At 55.7% G+C, this 15,352-nt stretch overlaps 1 protein-coding gene across 8 annotated transcripts in view; it reads left to right on the top strand.

The window, feature by feature from the left end:
* The window catches only part of MYCBPAP (MYCBP associated protein), a 19,376-nt gene extending 4,953 nt beyond the window's left edge, over positions 1–14,423 (top strand). For 2 of the 8 annotated variants that reach the window (XM_081805207.1, XM_081805206.1), the window contains 16 exons: positions 1,214–1,341; positions 1,954–2,113; positions 2,247–2,350; positions 3,215–3,398; positions 3,629–3,744; positions 4,267–4,417; positions 5,272–5,590; positions 6,003–6,111; positions 7,556–7,745; positions 8,211–8,398; positions 9,384–9,530; positions 10,198–10,611; positions 11,000–11,121; positions 11,761–11,876; positions 12,295–12,434; positions 12,615–14,423. In XM_081805207.1, the coding sequence (XP_081661333.1) occupies positions 1,214–1,341; positions 1,954–2,113; positions 2,247–2,350; positions 3,215–3,398; positions 3,629–3,744; positions 4,267–4,417; positions 5,272–5,590; positions 6,003–6,111; positions 7,556–7,745; positions 8,211–8,398; positions 9,384–9,530; positions 10,198–10,611; positions 11,000–11,121; positions 11,761–11,876; positions 12,295–12,434; positions 12,615–12,935 (2,909 nt within the window). In that variant the 3' untranslated portion in view covers positions 12,936–14,423. Of the gene's footprint in view, positions 1–1,213; positions 1,342–1,953; positions 2,114–2,246; positions 2,351–3,214; positions 3,399–3,628; positions 3,745–4,266; positions 4,418–5,271; positions 5,591–6,002; positions 6,112–7,555; positions 7,746–8,210; positions 8,399–9,383; positions 9,531–10,197; positions 10,612–10,999; positions 11,122–11,760; positions 11,877–12,294; positions 12,435–12,614 lie in introns of those variants that run through there. The other 6 variants (XM_081805211.1, XM_081805208.1, XM_081805209.1 and 3 more) reach the window with 6 other exon arrangements.
* Positions 14,424–15,352: the final 929 nt, after the last annotated feature.

A 15,352-nucleotide genomic window follows, 5' to 3' on the forward strand; every position in this document is an offset into this window, starting at 1 on the left:
CTGTTCTGTTGCCTCTAGGCCTCTTCGTGTGCTTCCCTTTGGCATGCCTGTTCCCCAGTGTGTTTCCCGTGTCTAAGTTCCGTCATCTTCAGCTCATAGTTTAAACATCACCTCCTCAGGAAGCCCTCCCTGACTGCCCCGCACACGGGGCTGGGGCCCCCCTGAATGCCCCCATAGTGACCCTAGTTCAGTGACCCTGTTTGACAATCTAGTCTCCCAGACTTGTGCTCTTGGAAGTCTGAGACTCTGCCTTATATGCCCAGAGCCTAGCACAGTGCCTGGCTAGATGCTTAAACAGTATTACATGAAAGAATGTGAAATAAATGCTCAGGGGTGAATGCTCTGCTTCCCCCAGAGCATCCGCATTTTAGCCAACGTCCTAAGAAACCTGACGTCTTCCCCTAGAACAATGCATCAATGCCAGCAATGGGGAAGGCTGAGAAATCATCTAGTCCAGTTGTCCCAAACTCCTATGCATCAGAACCACCTAGGGTTTTTTTTTTTTTAAGATTTTATTTATTTATTTATTTGACAGAGAGAGAAAGCACAAGTAGACAGAGAGGCAGGCAGAGGGAGAGGGAGAAGCAGGCTCTCCACTGAGCAGGGAGCCCGATGCGGGGCCCGATCCCAGGACTCCGGGATCACGACCCGAGCCGAAGGCAGCCGCTCAACCGACTGAGCCACCCAGGCGCCCCGACCACCTAGGGGGTTTTAAAAAAATACAGTTTCCCTGGCCCTGGCCCCACAAAGTAGCCAGGAAGCTGTATCAGTAAAACTCTTCAGAAGACCCTCAGGCAGACATCTGACTAATATTTGGGAGCCATTGCTTTAGTCCAGCTTTCTCTTTTTACAAGAAGGAAGACGGAGACCAGGAGAGGGTAGGTGATATGCCCAAGGTTGTATAGCTTGTAAGTAGCCGAGCCTGGAATGGACTATCTTCTGATCTCAACTCCAGCTCCAAAAGTTCCAGTCACTGTAGCAGGCCAAGGGGGACAGGTAGGGGGACCTTCAAGAGAGAACTCCAGGCCATCTTGGCAGCCTCTGCTGTCTGTCCGGGTGTTGAGCTCTGCCTTCTACCATGCAATCTAATGTAGATAGATATTAGCTATTATATATTAAAATATATTATATACCTATATTAGAATATATACTGTATATTAGAAATATATATATATATATATTTCAGCACTTGTATCTTTCTGCTTCTCTTTAGAAAAGAAGCGGGCAAAGGTAGCTGAACAGCCTACACCCCCCATTCAGGAAGAACCTGAGCCTGTTAGCAATATCCTACAAGGGGATGACATTCTTGCCTTAGCCATTAAGAAGGAAGACCTGAAGAAGGTAAGGATAAGGTCCAGGGATCCCTTACTGCAGGATGAGCATTTCCGGGTCAGTCTGTGTGGTCTAGAACATCAGCCATGTCCACTGTCTCTTCACCACCTCCCTACTCAGAGGGAGGGTCTAATTCCACGGAAGAATTGGACATGGATTCTTTGCACTTCTGCATCTAAAGGAATTTACTACGTTGTTTGTTTTAACGTTGCTGAGAGTCCTATAGAACCACAGGGAAATGAGATGTTGAGGTGTCTTGCTTCTCATGGAGGCAAGTGCCCGTCATCCCCATTTCGCAGAAGGGAAAATGAGCCCGAGAAGCACGTTACAGATGTGGATACAGCTGCTAAACCCTAACCCCATGCTTTACCTGGAAGAGTCAGCCACTTCTCCCCTGCACTGTCTGGAGGATCTAAGTGTTACTTTTTTCCGCCCGGATGTTGCTGAGCCTTATGTCTGTGGCATATAGGCATTTCCTCGACAGAGCATATGGACAGAGCTGGAGCAACATATTTTTCAGCCTTCAGGAGTTCCACCAAGAATTGGGACAGAGGGGATGGGTGGCGTTTTTTCCTCCTCCTGATCTCAAGTGCAATTCTCCTCTGTTTTGTTTTGTTTTAGCAACACATTCCTCGCTTTATTGAGACACAAGATAGACCTGCCATCACCCAGAAATTTATCATCCGTAAACTCAGACCCAAGGATCCAAAGAGGAAGGTCTGCCGCTTAGTAGCACATCCTGCTACTCCAGATGCAGCCACGAAGCCCCTGGACTACTCTGGTATGGCCCCGCCTTGGCCCGGGCCTCTGAGTTCATGGGCTGGCCTTGAGAGGGAGCTGGGTCACCCTCAGAAAGTAACCCCCTCGAAACGTTGACATGAGCTAGTCCTTCCCCTCTGCTCCCCCGCACCCAGGCCCAGGTGGCAGCTTCCATGACCGTGACCAGATCCTGCCTCACCACATCTTGGGGAGTCTCCAGGACTTTAAGAGAATTGCAGTTGCTCAAGGGAACACCCAGGTTGGTTTGTACAGAGTTGCTGGGGCGGGGAGGGGAGTTGGGGAGGAGAAGTCACTGAAGCCATTCGGGTCTTAGCCACCTGGCGGAGTCAAGCAGGACTGGGGGACTGAGGTTACAGAGACAGTGCCAGTCTCTGGGCCCTGGAATCTGAAGTGCTCGTGACCCTCCCCCGAAAGAGTAAAGCCACTTAAACTAGCTTCAGCTGAAGTCAGCAATTCACTATAAGGATACAGAGGCACCTCAAGGAACCCCAAAGCCAGAGGGTGTCCGACTCCAGACTGGACCCAGAGAAGCCGCAGGGCTCGGGGCTCCCGCTCCCCCACTGCCCTCCACTCCTCTGTGCACCAGCTTCATTATGCCTTCTCCAGTGCCTGGCCTGCTCTCCTCTTTGGTGCACACGGGGAAGGACGGTGGCTTCCCGCAGCTCCCGGGGCCGCGTGTCTGTCTGTCTGTCTGTCTGACTTTCCCGGTGTGCAGTGCTTTGCTCGCTTTCCGCTCCTTTGCTTCCCTGGCTCCAGGCAGAACATCTCTGACGGGTCTGGTGCTAAGAGGCCTGGGGTCATATAAAAATGACTCTGTCGCCCTGCAGGTGAAGGTGTCAATTAGCATCAGTTGTGAGGGGGACAGAGAGACTGAGAATGGCTGACCACCGTCTCAGAACAAAGATTCCCATCTGAAAGAGAGGGCCCTGACGGGGGCTTCCAAGGCCCCCTGGTTCCGTCACTTGCTAAGTTAGGGTCCAGGAGAGGAGGGACTCTGAGCAGAGGGGGAGGACAGCAGGGGGTGAGGCCTGGGGAAGTCTCTGCTCAGCCCTGGCTCCGCGTCTGCTCACTGTCCTCCGCATGCTCTCCCTGTACGTTTCAGCTGGCTGAGCTGATACGCACCCCGCCGGGTCTGGTGACCCTCATCTCTGCTAAAGAAGAGCCGAAGCAGAAAGCCCCAAAAGAAGAGAAGGCACATCCCTGGGCCCCACCGCCTCAGCACAACTTTCTCCAAAACTGGCAGCGCTACATCGCCTTGTGGAAGAAGCAGCAGGAAGCCCTCAGTGGTGAGCAAAGGGGACAGGGTTCCCGCTGGGCCTTGGCCACCACCGAGGCTCCACTGCTGTTTTTTTCTGTCCCTCCACCTCGCCGAACACTGTGCCATCCACTCCCAAGTGCTTCTTGCTCTTCGTGGGTCCTGAAATCAGCCCAGCCATGGGGCTGACCAGTGCGAAGTGCTAGGGCCCCTGTTCTGACTTGAGGGAGGGCCCGTGTTCTTGGTTCTCGCACTCTCTAGAACGCCTGAGGAAGCCAGTGAGCGAGCTGCTGATGCACACTGGGGAGACCTACAGACACATCCAGGAGGAGCGGGAGCTCATTGACCGAACACTTTCAACACAGCATGATGGGAAGGTAAGGACGGAGTTCCCAAGTGCTCTGTGAGGAGCGGGTCTGGGCCCAGGGATGGCTGCCTCAGGTTGCACAGTTGGGAACAAAAGAATCTGCTCATTGCAAGGCATTGTTAAGCCCTCAAGGCCTTCACGAAATCCTATCATTGGTCCTTACTGGGCATTCCGGCCGCCTGGCTAGCTAGGTTACGCAACCCGCGGTGGTCAGTGGTAGTCCGTTTCAGGGGAAAGATATCACCGGTACTGGGTTATTAGAATAGTCTCAGTGTTCTAAAAGCCGAGGCTCCAGCTTTCAGGTGACCCGGGGCACCATCCTGGGCTGTGGTTTGTCAGTGCAGTGCCGTCCGTCTGGGGCTGCAGCAGGGCATCCAAAAAACAGAGTGGATGTTGCTCTCAGGGCAGCAGCGAATCCCCCCAGGGAAAGCATCTGAAGTCTGTGACACTCTCGTCCCCCCGGGCCCCCCACCTCCACCAGCCTCTCTCCAAAGAGCCCAGGTGATCTGACTCCCATGTCCTTCCTTGCCAGAGCTGTGAAGAGACCAGTGGGTTCTGGAGTCGCCTGGAATACCTGGGAGATGAATTGACGGGTCTGGTAATGACCAAGACAAAAGCTCAGCGTGGCCTCCTGGAACCGATCACTTATGTCAGGAAGCCCCAGTGCATCCAGGCGGAGATGGGTGAGGAGTGGGCCGGAAACGCTGGCTGGCCTAGGAGGGGGGACAGCGTGGCTCTGGAGTGAGAACGGCCTGGCATGGAGGCCCATAACCGCCGGAGGTCCAGCCCCCCCTGCAGTAAGACAGCGAAAGGAGGGGGAGGGGGGCGAGTGGGAGCGGGGGCTGTGGGGCTGCTCTGTCCACATGGCCGCCATGGCTCGTGGTCATCGAGCACCCGGAATGTGGCTAGCGTGGACTCAGGTGTGCTGTAAGTGTGAACTACACACTGGGTTTTGAAGATTGTACTAAAAAAGATACTTTTATTAATCATTTTTACATTGATTACATGTTGAAATGATACTATTTTTTATCTGTTGGGTTAAACTATATTACTAAAGTGAATTTCACCTGTTTCTTTTCACCTTTTCCAATGTGGCATCTAGGGAATTTTAAATGACATCCATGGCTTGCATTTGTGGTTTGCATGCTATTTCTGTGCTGGGTTCAGGCCCCGGCTGTGTTGGGTTTGCGAACTCCAGCGAGTTACTTAAGCTCTCTGGTCCTCAGTTTCCCCATCTGTAAAGTACTGTGGGACGTGAGAGTGTTAAATGAGACAGGGTGTGTAGTGAGAGGTTGCAATTGTGATTATAATCCAAAGGTTTGCAGGGTTGCAAGCTGATCTTGCAAGAGTCCTGCATAGGGCTGCTGAGGCAGGAGGTACAGGGCGGGAGGACCGGAGTCCAGCCGCACAGGGAAGCTGTATTCTCTCCTTTCCCAGAAGTGGTGCTGGGGTGGGTGCTCACAGAGCCCTGGAGAGTGGGTGGGGAGAGGCCACCGCAGACGACTGTGCTGAGGGCCCCTGGACCCTACTGCTCCAGGACTGCTGGCCCAGAAGGAGGCTCCGTACCGCTACACCTGGGATCGGAGTCTGTTTCTGATCTACCGACGCACGGAGCTGCGGAAGGTCATGGCAGAGCTGGATTTTAGCCAGCAGGTCAGTATGCCTCTGTGCCCGGTCCAAAGCCCCTCGAGATGTGCCTGTCTTCAGTCAGCTAATCTTCCCTTTCTCGGTCTCTCTGAGGATATTGATGGCCTGGAGGTGGTGGGCAGAGGGCAGCCTTTCACGACTGTTAAGGTGGAAGACTATTCAGTATTTGGTAGGAGCCAGGAAAGCTCCTCTGAAGACATGGTGCCCTTGTGAGTCGGCCTGGGCCCTAGGGAGAGAGGTTGGAAAGAGTGGCTTCCCCCGGCACCCACAGTATGAAGGGCAGACTCCCCCTTCTGAAATCCAGGTGCCTCCATCCCAGCCTCTCTCTGGGCCCCTTCCAACACCTGCGCCAGCTCCCTTCCAGCAACCAGCCCCTAATGGGGATTTCCTGGCCATTCCTTTGCTGGTTAAGTGCCGTGCATGAAGAGTCTCTGTGAGTCCAAGAAATGCCCACCTGTAGGAACAGAGCAGGACGAAGTGAAGCCCGAGTGGAGCTGAGGGTACTTCATCAGAGGGCAGAGGCAGGCACCTCTCCAGACTTCCTGGCAGCCATTTCCCTGGGCTCCGTGGGGCAAGACTGTGGTAGCTTCAGGGAAAATAAGTCGTTGGTTTTTCTTACAGAGACTTGGCCAGTTACCCTGATGTGGTCCCCATGCCTATTCTTGGCCCTTCTCTGCTGTTCTGTGGGAAGCCAGCTTGCTGGATCAGAGGCAGTAACCCACAGGACAAGGTAAAACGCTTCCACCCTCACCCACCTGCTGGAAGGGCCTCCCTCCGGTGCAGTCCCAGGGTGACTGTGGCAGTCACAAGGAGCCTGGACAGTCACCTATTTGCATTTTTATCTGGTCATGCATTCAGCATATCTGAAAATGGTAACAGCAATGCTAACTTGCGCCAGAATAAAATCACAAGGCTGAAAAGAGACTGTCACAAGCCACCCAGTTTGTACCTAGCCCACAAGCATGTAAATAAGCAAACCTTCTCAAACAGGTATGGCTTCAAGAAAGTTCTAAAATATTCTTCAGGGGGCGCCTGGGTGGCTCATTCAGGGTTAAGTGTCCGACTCTTGATTTCAGTTCAGGTCATGATCTCAGGGTCATGAGATTGAGCCCCATGTCGGCCTCCATGCTGGGCGTGAAACCTGCTTAAGATTCTCTCTCTCCTGGGCACCTGGGTGGCTCAGTTGGTTAAGTGTCTGCCTTTGGCTCAGGTCATGATCCCAGGGTCCTAGGATGGAGCCCCACATTGGGGTCCCTGCACAGTGGGGCTTCTTCCTCTCCCTCTGCCCCTCCCCCCTGCCATGCTCTCTCTCTCTCCCTCCCTCCCCCCTTTTTCTCTCAAATAAATAAAGTCTTTAAAAACAAAAAAAACTAGGGGCGCCTGGGTGGCTCAGTCGTTAGGCATCTGCCTTTGGCTCAGGTCACGATCCCAGGGTCCTGGGATTGAGCCTCGCATCGGGCTCCCTGCTCGGCCAGGAGCCTGCTTCTCCCTCTCCCACTCCCCCTGCTTCTGTTCCCTCTCTAGCTGTCTCTCTCTCTCTCTCTGTCAAATAAATAAATAAAATCTTTAAAAATAAATAAGTGAATAAAAATTAAAAAAAAAACTAAAAAAAGATTCTCTCTCTCCTTCTTCCTCTGCCCCTCCCCCGAACCCCCCTCAGCCCACCCCTGCTTGCGTGCATGCCCAGCTCTCTTTCTCTTAAAAAAAAAAAAAGACTTCAGATCTAAGGAGCAGAACCGTTCATCAGATACAAAATCTGTTTTCTCTCCCCTTCTTGCTGGGGATGGCAGAGATGGCCACTATCGGGGTACCGTGATAGCACTCAGAGCACCCAGGCCCTGGAAGATGGGACACGGGACTTTCGGTGCCAAACCCAGAAAAGTCCCTGGCAAACCAGGACGAATTGGTCACCGTAGGCCAGAGCCTTCCTCAAAGATGTTTCTCATAGGGGCGCCTGGGTGGCTCAGTCGGTTAAGCGACTGCCTTCGGCTCGGGTCATGATCCTGGAGTCCCGGGATCGAGTCCCGCATCGGGCTCCCTGCTCGGCAGGGAGTCTGCCTCTCCCTCTGACCCTCCTCCCTCTCATGCTCTCTGTATCTCATTCTCTCTGTCTCAAATAAATAAATAAAATCTTTAAAAAAAAAAGATGTTTCTCATACCTCCTCCTTCCCTAGAAGCACGTTGGAATTGCTGTCCGCTTGACCTTTGAAACTCTAGAAGGGGAGAAGACATCTTCGGAACTGACCACGGTCAATAACGGCACAGTGGCCATTTGGTACGTCTGGCGGCGGCGCTCCCAGCTGGACTCCTTCCAAGGCCTGAAGAGAAACAGGATGCAGCGGTTTTATTTCAACAATCGGGAAGGTACCTGGCTGCCCCGCTCCCCGCCTGTGAGGAGCCACAGTTTGGCTGATGCTCCTGTAAGGTTGAGCCGCTCTCCCCTGCCTCCTTTCTTCTGTGAACTGTGTCCTCTCCTAACTGTTCTTGTCAGCTGGGGGAACAGTCAAACTCTTGAGAACACCAAGAGATGAGTCACCAGAGAGCAGAAATTTTCTCGGGGTTCAGTTACCTCTGTGTTCAGGCCCGAGGCTAGGATGACCGCCCCCCATCCCTGTTTGCCTGGGACTTCCCCAATTTTTGCATGGAAAGTCGAAAGTCCCATGTCCCAGGAGACCCCTCAGTTCTGGGCAAACTGGGATGGTCCGTCACCCTGCCTGGGGCTCAGGTAACTGTACATGCCTAGGCTTAGGGCTCAGTGAACTGTGTACGTGCAGGCTTGGGCCCAGCTAGCTCCTGTGTGGTGAAAACTCCTGTCTCGGTCCCTCTCAGGTGTGATTCTGCCTGGAGAAACGAAAACCTTTACCTTCTTCTTCAAATCTTTGCATGCTGGCATCTTCAGGGAATATTGGGAGTTTGGAACCCACCCCACCCTATTAGGAGGGGCTCCCCTGCAGGTCAATCTCTACGCAGTCTCCCTGACCCAGGACATTTTTAGGGAAGAAAGGAAGTTACTGAAGGTAAGCGACCCAGGACCTTGGCGCCATGGACAGCAGATAGGTTCCCCTGGACTTCTTCTTGGCGCTGCCTACGGGGATCCTGCTTCTCCCAGCCCCAGAGGGGAGTGTTTCACGGGCAGGCAGCTGTTTTTGCTCAACACACACTCCCGAGGGCTTTGTGATGTAAAAGGTGGGTGGGCACGGAGAGGAGGAATAGCTTGGAGGCCCCCAGAACTACTAGAAGTACCGTTTGTTCACTGTTGTCTGACTCTATCCCTTGGGGTCCGATTTAACTGGCAAGCCTTCAAAACCAGAGAGAAAAACCTAACTAGTGGGGCTGACACCCAGAGAGAGAGTGACGTGGGCACTGGGCCCCGTGTCGTTGTCAGTTCCGGAGCTGACCAGCTGGGGCGGTGCTTCCAGGCGCTCTGGAGAAAGCCGCCTCTTTCTGCTGTGGCCCCCAGATACGAGCCAACTCCGTTAGCTGGGGCTCAGCCCGCCGTGAGCACGGGTCATGTGGACAAGTGCCACGTCTGCTTTACTTGCTGACGGTAGGACCTACCTCTCACATGAGACGCCCCTCCACTCTTCTGTGACACCCAACGGTGTGGCCAAGCCACGTCCACAACAGGGCCCAAACCGTGTGGTCCTTGCTCCTTGCCCTTCTTCCTAACCTGGGGGAAGTGCTGACTGTGTGACCTTCTGGCCCCACGAGGGAGCAACATCTCTGGAACTGGCTTCCCCACTACATCCTTTCAGTCTCTTTTAGAGAACAAGGATATTTGGGGTTACCCAGCGGTTTGAGTCTGAGAACAGGAGTGTGTGTGTGTGTGTGTGTGTGTGTCTGTGTGTGTGAGAGAGAGAGACAGACAGATGACAGACAGACGGTGGCAGGAGCTCAACCCCTAGGAAGGCACAAAGTCCTGAGGGCTCTGGCTTCCCTCGAGGATGCAGCATGGGTTTCGAAAGGCTGAGCCACCATCTTGTCCCATCTTCCTTTCCCCAGCTCAAGCTGGCTGCCCACGAAGCAGTCACCATCGTGGAGAGCGTGCTGCAGGAGCTGCTGAGTGGGATCCTGACCCTGGAGCGTGTACAGTCCCCTGTGGACGCCTATCTCACTGAGGAGGACTTGTTCCACCATAGGAATCCTCGGGTACAGGCCAGCGCCGGCCCCTGCGCCCTCACACGCGCCTGGGCCCGCTCTGAGCATCTTCCATGAGTAACTCACTTTCTCCTCACAGCAGCCCGCTGACTGGGGGGACTATTTATATCCTTGCTTTACAGTGAGGAAACTGAGGCCCAGGGCGGTTAAGTAATTTGCCCAAGATAACTTAGCAAGTGGACGCTTGGTCAGAATAGAGCTTCACAAACTCCTTCATTCAAACCCCATCTTACAGGGCACTTGGGTGGCTCAGTCGTTAGGCGTCTGCCTTCGGCTCAGGTCATGGTCCCAGGGTCCTGGGATCGAGCCCCGCATCGGGCTCCCTGCTCAGCGGGAAGCCTGCTTCTCCCTCTCCCCTACTTGTGTTCCCTCTCTCGCTGTGTTTCTGTCAAATAAATAAATAAAATCTTTAAAAAAACAAACAAAAAAACCCCCATCTTACGTGGAAATGCAATGCAAAAAAAGCTCTAAGCTGGAGATACTCAGGAGGCAGGGGAAGTGAGGAGCTGCTCTGGCCGCAGTGGCTCCTGCTGGCTTCTTCCCTGTAGCCTCCATCTTGCTCTTGAGGGAGTGGGGGAACCGGAGCAGGCTCGCTGGGACTCTGGGGACCCCTCCCCCCCACCTCCCCGCCACGTGACTTCTCTTGCCTTTGCTGCAGCTGCATTACCAGCACCAAGTGGTGCAAAGCCTGAACGGGCTGTGGCGCCAGTTCTTGAACGTGCCCCCCAAGGCCGAGGAGGCCAGGCCCGGCAAGGATGAGCACCTCAGCCCCGGGGCCCGGGCTGCCGCGCCCCGGCCAGCCTCCTTGGAGAAGCCCTCTGTGAGCAGGGAGCCTTCAGCACACTTTAAGAGCCCAGTCCCAGAATCGCAACCGATCCGGCAGGAGAATGAGGCCCGAGATGCTTTTGGGCCCCAGAAGCCTGGAGCGGGGGCCCAGGCTTCTCATTGGAAGAGCATTATGGAGGAGATCCTGGTGGAGGAGAGCCCAGACCTGGGGAACACCAAGAGCCCCTGGGAGCTACATGGCCTTCCCCCCACCGAGTGGAATCTCTGCTTGGAGGATTTCAGAAAGGTGCTCCCCTGACTCGGCAGGGGTGGGCAGGATGGCAGTCCGGGGGTAGGTGCCAGGGCACTGAGGGAGGGCCCCGGCAGTCCCCCTGGCCCCCACGGGCAAAGAAACTCTTCTGAGGACCCAGAGGAAGCAGTCTCTTGGGTCATCTCTTTTTGGCTCGGGTGCCTAGGCCACCATGGTGCAGTGGGGAGGGGGGGTGCCCTCTCTGACCCAGGCACACCTTGGAGAAGGGGTTCATGGGTGCATAGTTCTGGGGGAGGTCCGCGCTCCATGGCTGCATCTGCTCCTGGCCGTCTGTCCTCACCGCACCAGGCCCGTCACTAGAGGACACAGGGACCCTTGGTGTCCTGGGCGGGACGGTTGCCCATGGTACCTACAACCCTGCCAGGCAGTGATGACACTCCCTGAGGAGAACCAGAGGGAGGACGCCCTCATCAGGCTCAACAAAGCAGCCCTGGAGCTGTGCCAGGAGCAGAGGCCCCTGCAGTCCGACTTCCTGCACCAGACATGGTAAGTGTCCCTCTCCCCCCCCCCCCCGCCCCGCAGAGCGGGCCCCGCCTCCCCACTGTGGTTCTGGGCACGCAGTCCTAGGACTCCCCTTGAGCCCAGAAAGGTGCCGCAGACACTCCCCGCTCTGGCACCTGCCACAGCAGCCCCCCTAGCCGCCTGCCCCTCTCCGGAGCAGGTAGAACAGAGCGAGCGCCCCGTCTCTCTCCCACCCTCTCGCCCACTTCCTTCTCATTGAGCAGAGGACTGGGCCGAGGACGAGCCGGAGGGCAAAGAGGAGGGGGGCAGAGTGAGGCCATGGAAAGCCTCACTTCTCCTGTGGAACTTGCTGGGCGCCTTCGCTGGGGCCCTCAGGAAATCTCACACAAGGTCCCCTGGCTCCCTTCGGGCCAGACCCAAGTCTAGCCAGGGTCTCAAGCTGGAGCCTAGACTGACCTAACCGTCGTCCCCGGCCACTCTTCCCCAGCTGCCGCCTGAGGGAAGCCAGATCCCTATCTGAGCGCGGGCACAGGTGCTGGTGAGGCTGCCGGCCCCCTCCGTGGTAGCCCCGGGCACCCGTCTTAGAAGGGAAGGACCCATGCCTCCGCACGGTCAAGGGCAGATGAGCGGTGATGGCTTTCTCCAGTGGGCTTTGCTCTCTAGTTTGCAGCTGTGGCGGGATATGATCGATGGCCTGGTGAGCCATTCCCTGTGGCTGAGGGCTCTGCTGGGCCTGCCCGAGAAGGAGACCATCTATTTGGACATTCCAGAAGAGCAAGGTCAGACTGCAGCCCCGCCCCACGGAGCCTCCCCACCCCTCCCACGCCTCGGCCATGGGCACCCTTCTGGTGGGACCTCCATCAGGTTGATCCATGGAGTAGGCCCTGTCACCCTCCCGTCTACTGCCAGGATTTGGGACCTAGAAGCGACCTGAGTGACCACCTTCATTCAGTCCCCTGGTTTTACAGGTGGAGTCCCAGAGAGGTTGAACGACTTGCCCATGCCATAGATGGGGCTGTGGGTGGTGGGGCTGGGACTGGAACCAGGCCTCCCGCCCCTGCCCTGCAGGTCATGCACCTGAACTGGGGGCTCTGCTCCTGTCTGGGAGCATGAAGGGCTCAGGACCCTTGGCTTTTCCGACCCTCCCTGTGGGGCCTGGGAGGCCAGGTCACGCTGTCTTCCACTCACCTCCCTTAGATCGAAAGTCTCCTCTTGGCACGGAAGTGAAAGTAACCACCACGAAATTTGGGAAGGAGGACCGGAAAGGGGTAGCCCAGGAAAAGAAGCAGCTGGGAATCAAAGAGGACAGAAAAGCAGCCAAGTTGCTAGGGAAAGAGGCATGCCGGGACATAGAGGGTGGGCCTTGGGGTGGCAGGGGAGGCATCGGAAGGGCTGCGGCAGGTGGGCGCTCGCTCTAGCATGACGCCCTGGCTCTCCCAGTGAGCTGCTCTTGAGAAAGCCATGGACCTCCCCCGGGAGTTCCTGAAGGCTGTGTGTGTCTCCATCTCTCCAAGCAGGACCGTTCAAACAGCAAGAAGCACAAGGCAAAGGATGACAAGAAACCAATGAAATCTTCAAGTCGGGACGGGCTTTCCTTGGAAGAACCTGCCCCTGAGGGCACAGCCACTTTTCAGGAGCCCACAGATCCCCTGGTCATGGAGAAGTACACCAAGAGACTGCACACGGAGGTGAGGGCACGAGCCCTGCGCCCAGCCCTGCCCTTGCTCACACCTGCTCTTCGGGCCTTCCTCCCCTCCCTCATCCATCCCATTTATTCCACGAACAGTCAACACCTAGTGTGTCCGTGCTGGAAGATGGAAGCAGAGCTGCCCTTGTGAAGGGCATCCCGGTGTGCGAGACAGACCTCGTGCATAAGCAACACACCCTGTACGTTAGGTGGCAAGCACTCTGCGAGAGAGAGAGAGATAACCCAGAGCCGGGGGTGGGAAAGGCCAGGGTGCGGCGGGGGAGCCTCCCTGAGAAGGTGACATCTAACAGACTCGAAGGGAGGTGAGGGGTGGCCCTGTGGCCATGGAGAAGAGTGCCCTAGGCAGAGGGGGCAGCTAACGTAGGGGAGGGAGGGGGCCGGGAGGACAGAGGACAGAGAGGCCACTGAGAGGGAACAAGTCACAGGTCAGGTGAGGCTCTGCAGGCCATTGTGTGGACTTGGGGTTTTCCTGAGTGAAATGAGAAGTCCACGAGGGTTTGAATGGAGGAGTGACACAGTCCGACTTGGAAGATCACTCTGGCTGCAGTTAGGAAAACACACTAGAGGAACCGAGCAGACGCCCCTCCCTTTCTGCTGCTCCCACTTCCTCTCTGCGTGAGGTGCACCTCGGCAGAGGTGTCCCTTGGGGGAACAGCGCGTCATAGAGTGAATTTCCAGCAAGCGTAAGGGTTGTGACGCGCTGGAGAGACTTGATGCTGGTATATTCTTAAGCAGCAAGTCCTTAGAGATTCGCCCAGGTATTGTGTTCTGTTCATTGTTATTGTTTCGGAGGAGAGGTCCACAAAGCCACCCTCGATTGTCACTGTGTCTAATGGCGGTGCTTTGTCGGCCTCCAGTGTGGACGGCTAGATGGGATTGCGTCATGTACATTGGGATAACGCTCTGGACTGAGTTTGAACAGAAGCTCCATTTGTTGCTGGTGACATCATGGCGATTTCTGAAGGTTGATGGGGTTTAGAAAGGAATCCGAGGGCTCTCTGCAATGAAGAATCAGCTTGCCAAGGCTCATGTGGCCCAGTCCCACGGGAGGGCACGGTCCTGGAGACATTTCAGTCTGAGGATCTGTGATCTTACCAGAAGTAAAGCTGGCCTCTGGGTGGCGGGGGTGGAGCTGGACCACCCCCGGGGGTAAATGGGCGCCATTCCCTGGAATTACCCCTTTAACCACTCCAGGCTCTTGGGCCCCCATATGTCCCAAGGGCCTGGTGCAGGATTGCTTCCCCCAGACGGTTTGAAAAATAAAACTGTCTGCAAAAACAAAAGTTCTACAGAATCTCCGCAGGTTTGGTTTGGTTAAAACCCCTGCTGCCGCTCTCCTGTCCTGGTGTAGACCTGTCCACCCTCATTGCATGCTGGGTGCTCTCTTGTGGAGGTGCCTTCCACAGAGCAACCCTCTGCCTGTGATTTCACCCCATTCTTCCAGGTCTACGGGCTGCTGGACACCCTAATGACTGACCTGATGGTCCTGGCTGACGAGCTCAGACCTGTAAAGGATGTCGAGGAGACTTTGCGTCTTTGCACCTGACTCATGTGCCCCAGGGTCTTCTGGGAAACTGGTTCACAAACAAATCAATAAAGAACTTTTGGGTTCCCACCACTTCCTTTAGGCCTTCATGTCTTGAATGTCGGATCTTGATGAGGGCAGCTCACGGCCAGGGTCTCCCGTGTCCCACCTGCCTCAGATTCCCCTCCTCTTAGTTCCTGGAGCCATCCAACAGGAGGAAGGAGAAACACACCTGGAAGGTGATGTGTGGCATGATGAGCAGAAGAGCAGGTTGCTACCAGGACAAGGAATGAATCAGGTGACAGGACAGACAGCATCACCCCTTGAAATCCCTGCCTCTGACCTTCCTTGGCCCACACTTTTGGGGTCACGCTTCCTGGAACCAGGTCTTCCCCAAGTGTCATCACCCAGCATGACCCAAGTGTGAGACCAGGAGAACTGGACCACATGGGGCCTGGCTCCCCGAGATCCTCCCAGTTCCACTCGGCCAAGGGCCCAGTCCCAGTCCCTGGGGATCATGCTTACCGCACTGTCAGACCCTAGAGGCCAGATCCCCGTGTCCTCAGCAGCCTGTCTCATCCCCTCCTGTCAGGCCAGGTGGCCCCCTTGAGCCACTTTTTGCCTTAAAAACAGCCTCTGGACATTACGTTCGCCCCCTTGCTCAGAGAAATGGGAAGTGGACAAGAGGTGGCTCCTGGAAAGGAAAGTCGGCTGTCAGCTCGACTCAGCACCTGAATGGCTTTCTGGCCAAAATCATCATTCAGGGCCGGGCCTCCTGTGCTGAGTGGGCTCCAGGCTGCCAGAGTTTGAAGAGCAACTTGGCTAAGGCTGGCCTCACTGCCTTATGTGCTGGTGGAGCAGAGGTGGGGGCGGGAGATGGGGAGGTGGCCGAGGCCTCCCACCTGCTTGGTTTTGCATTTGGTGCTTCTGATAAAAGCCTCATGGGCCTCAGCATCCTCCAGGTGAGAGTGGGAGGAGTTTTGGAGAGAGCAGGTCACTCTGTTCCTCAGGCCGAGAGGGGC

This window comes from Leptonychotes weddellii, chromosome 15 (assembly GCF_054177405.1).
Source record: "Leptonychotes weddellii isolate Sample4059 chromosome 15, ASM5417740v2, whole genome shotgun sequence".
In the NCBI taxonomy this organism is placed as follows: Eukaryota; Metazoa; Chordata; class Mammalia; order Carnivora; family Phocidae; genus Leptonychotes; species Leptonychotes weddellii.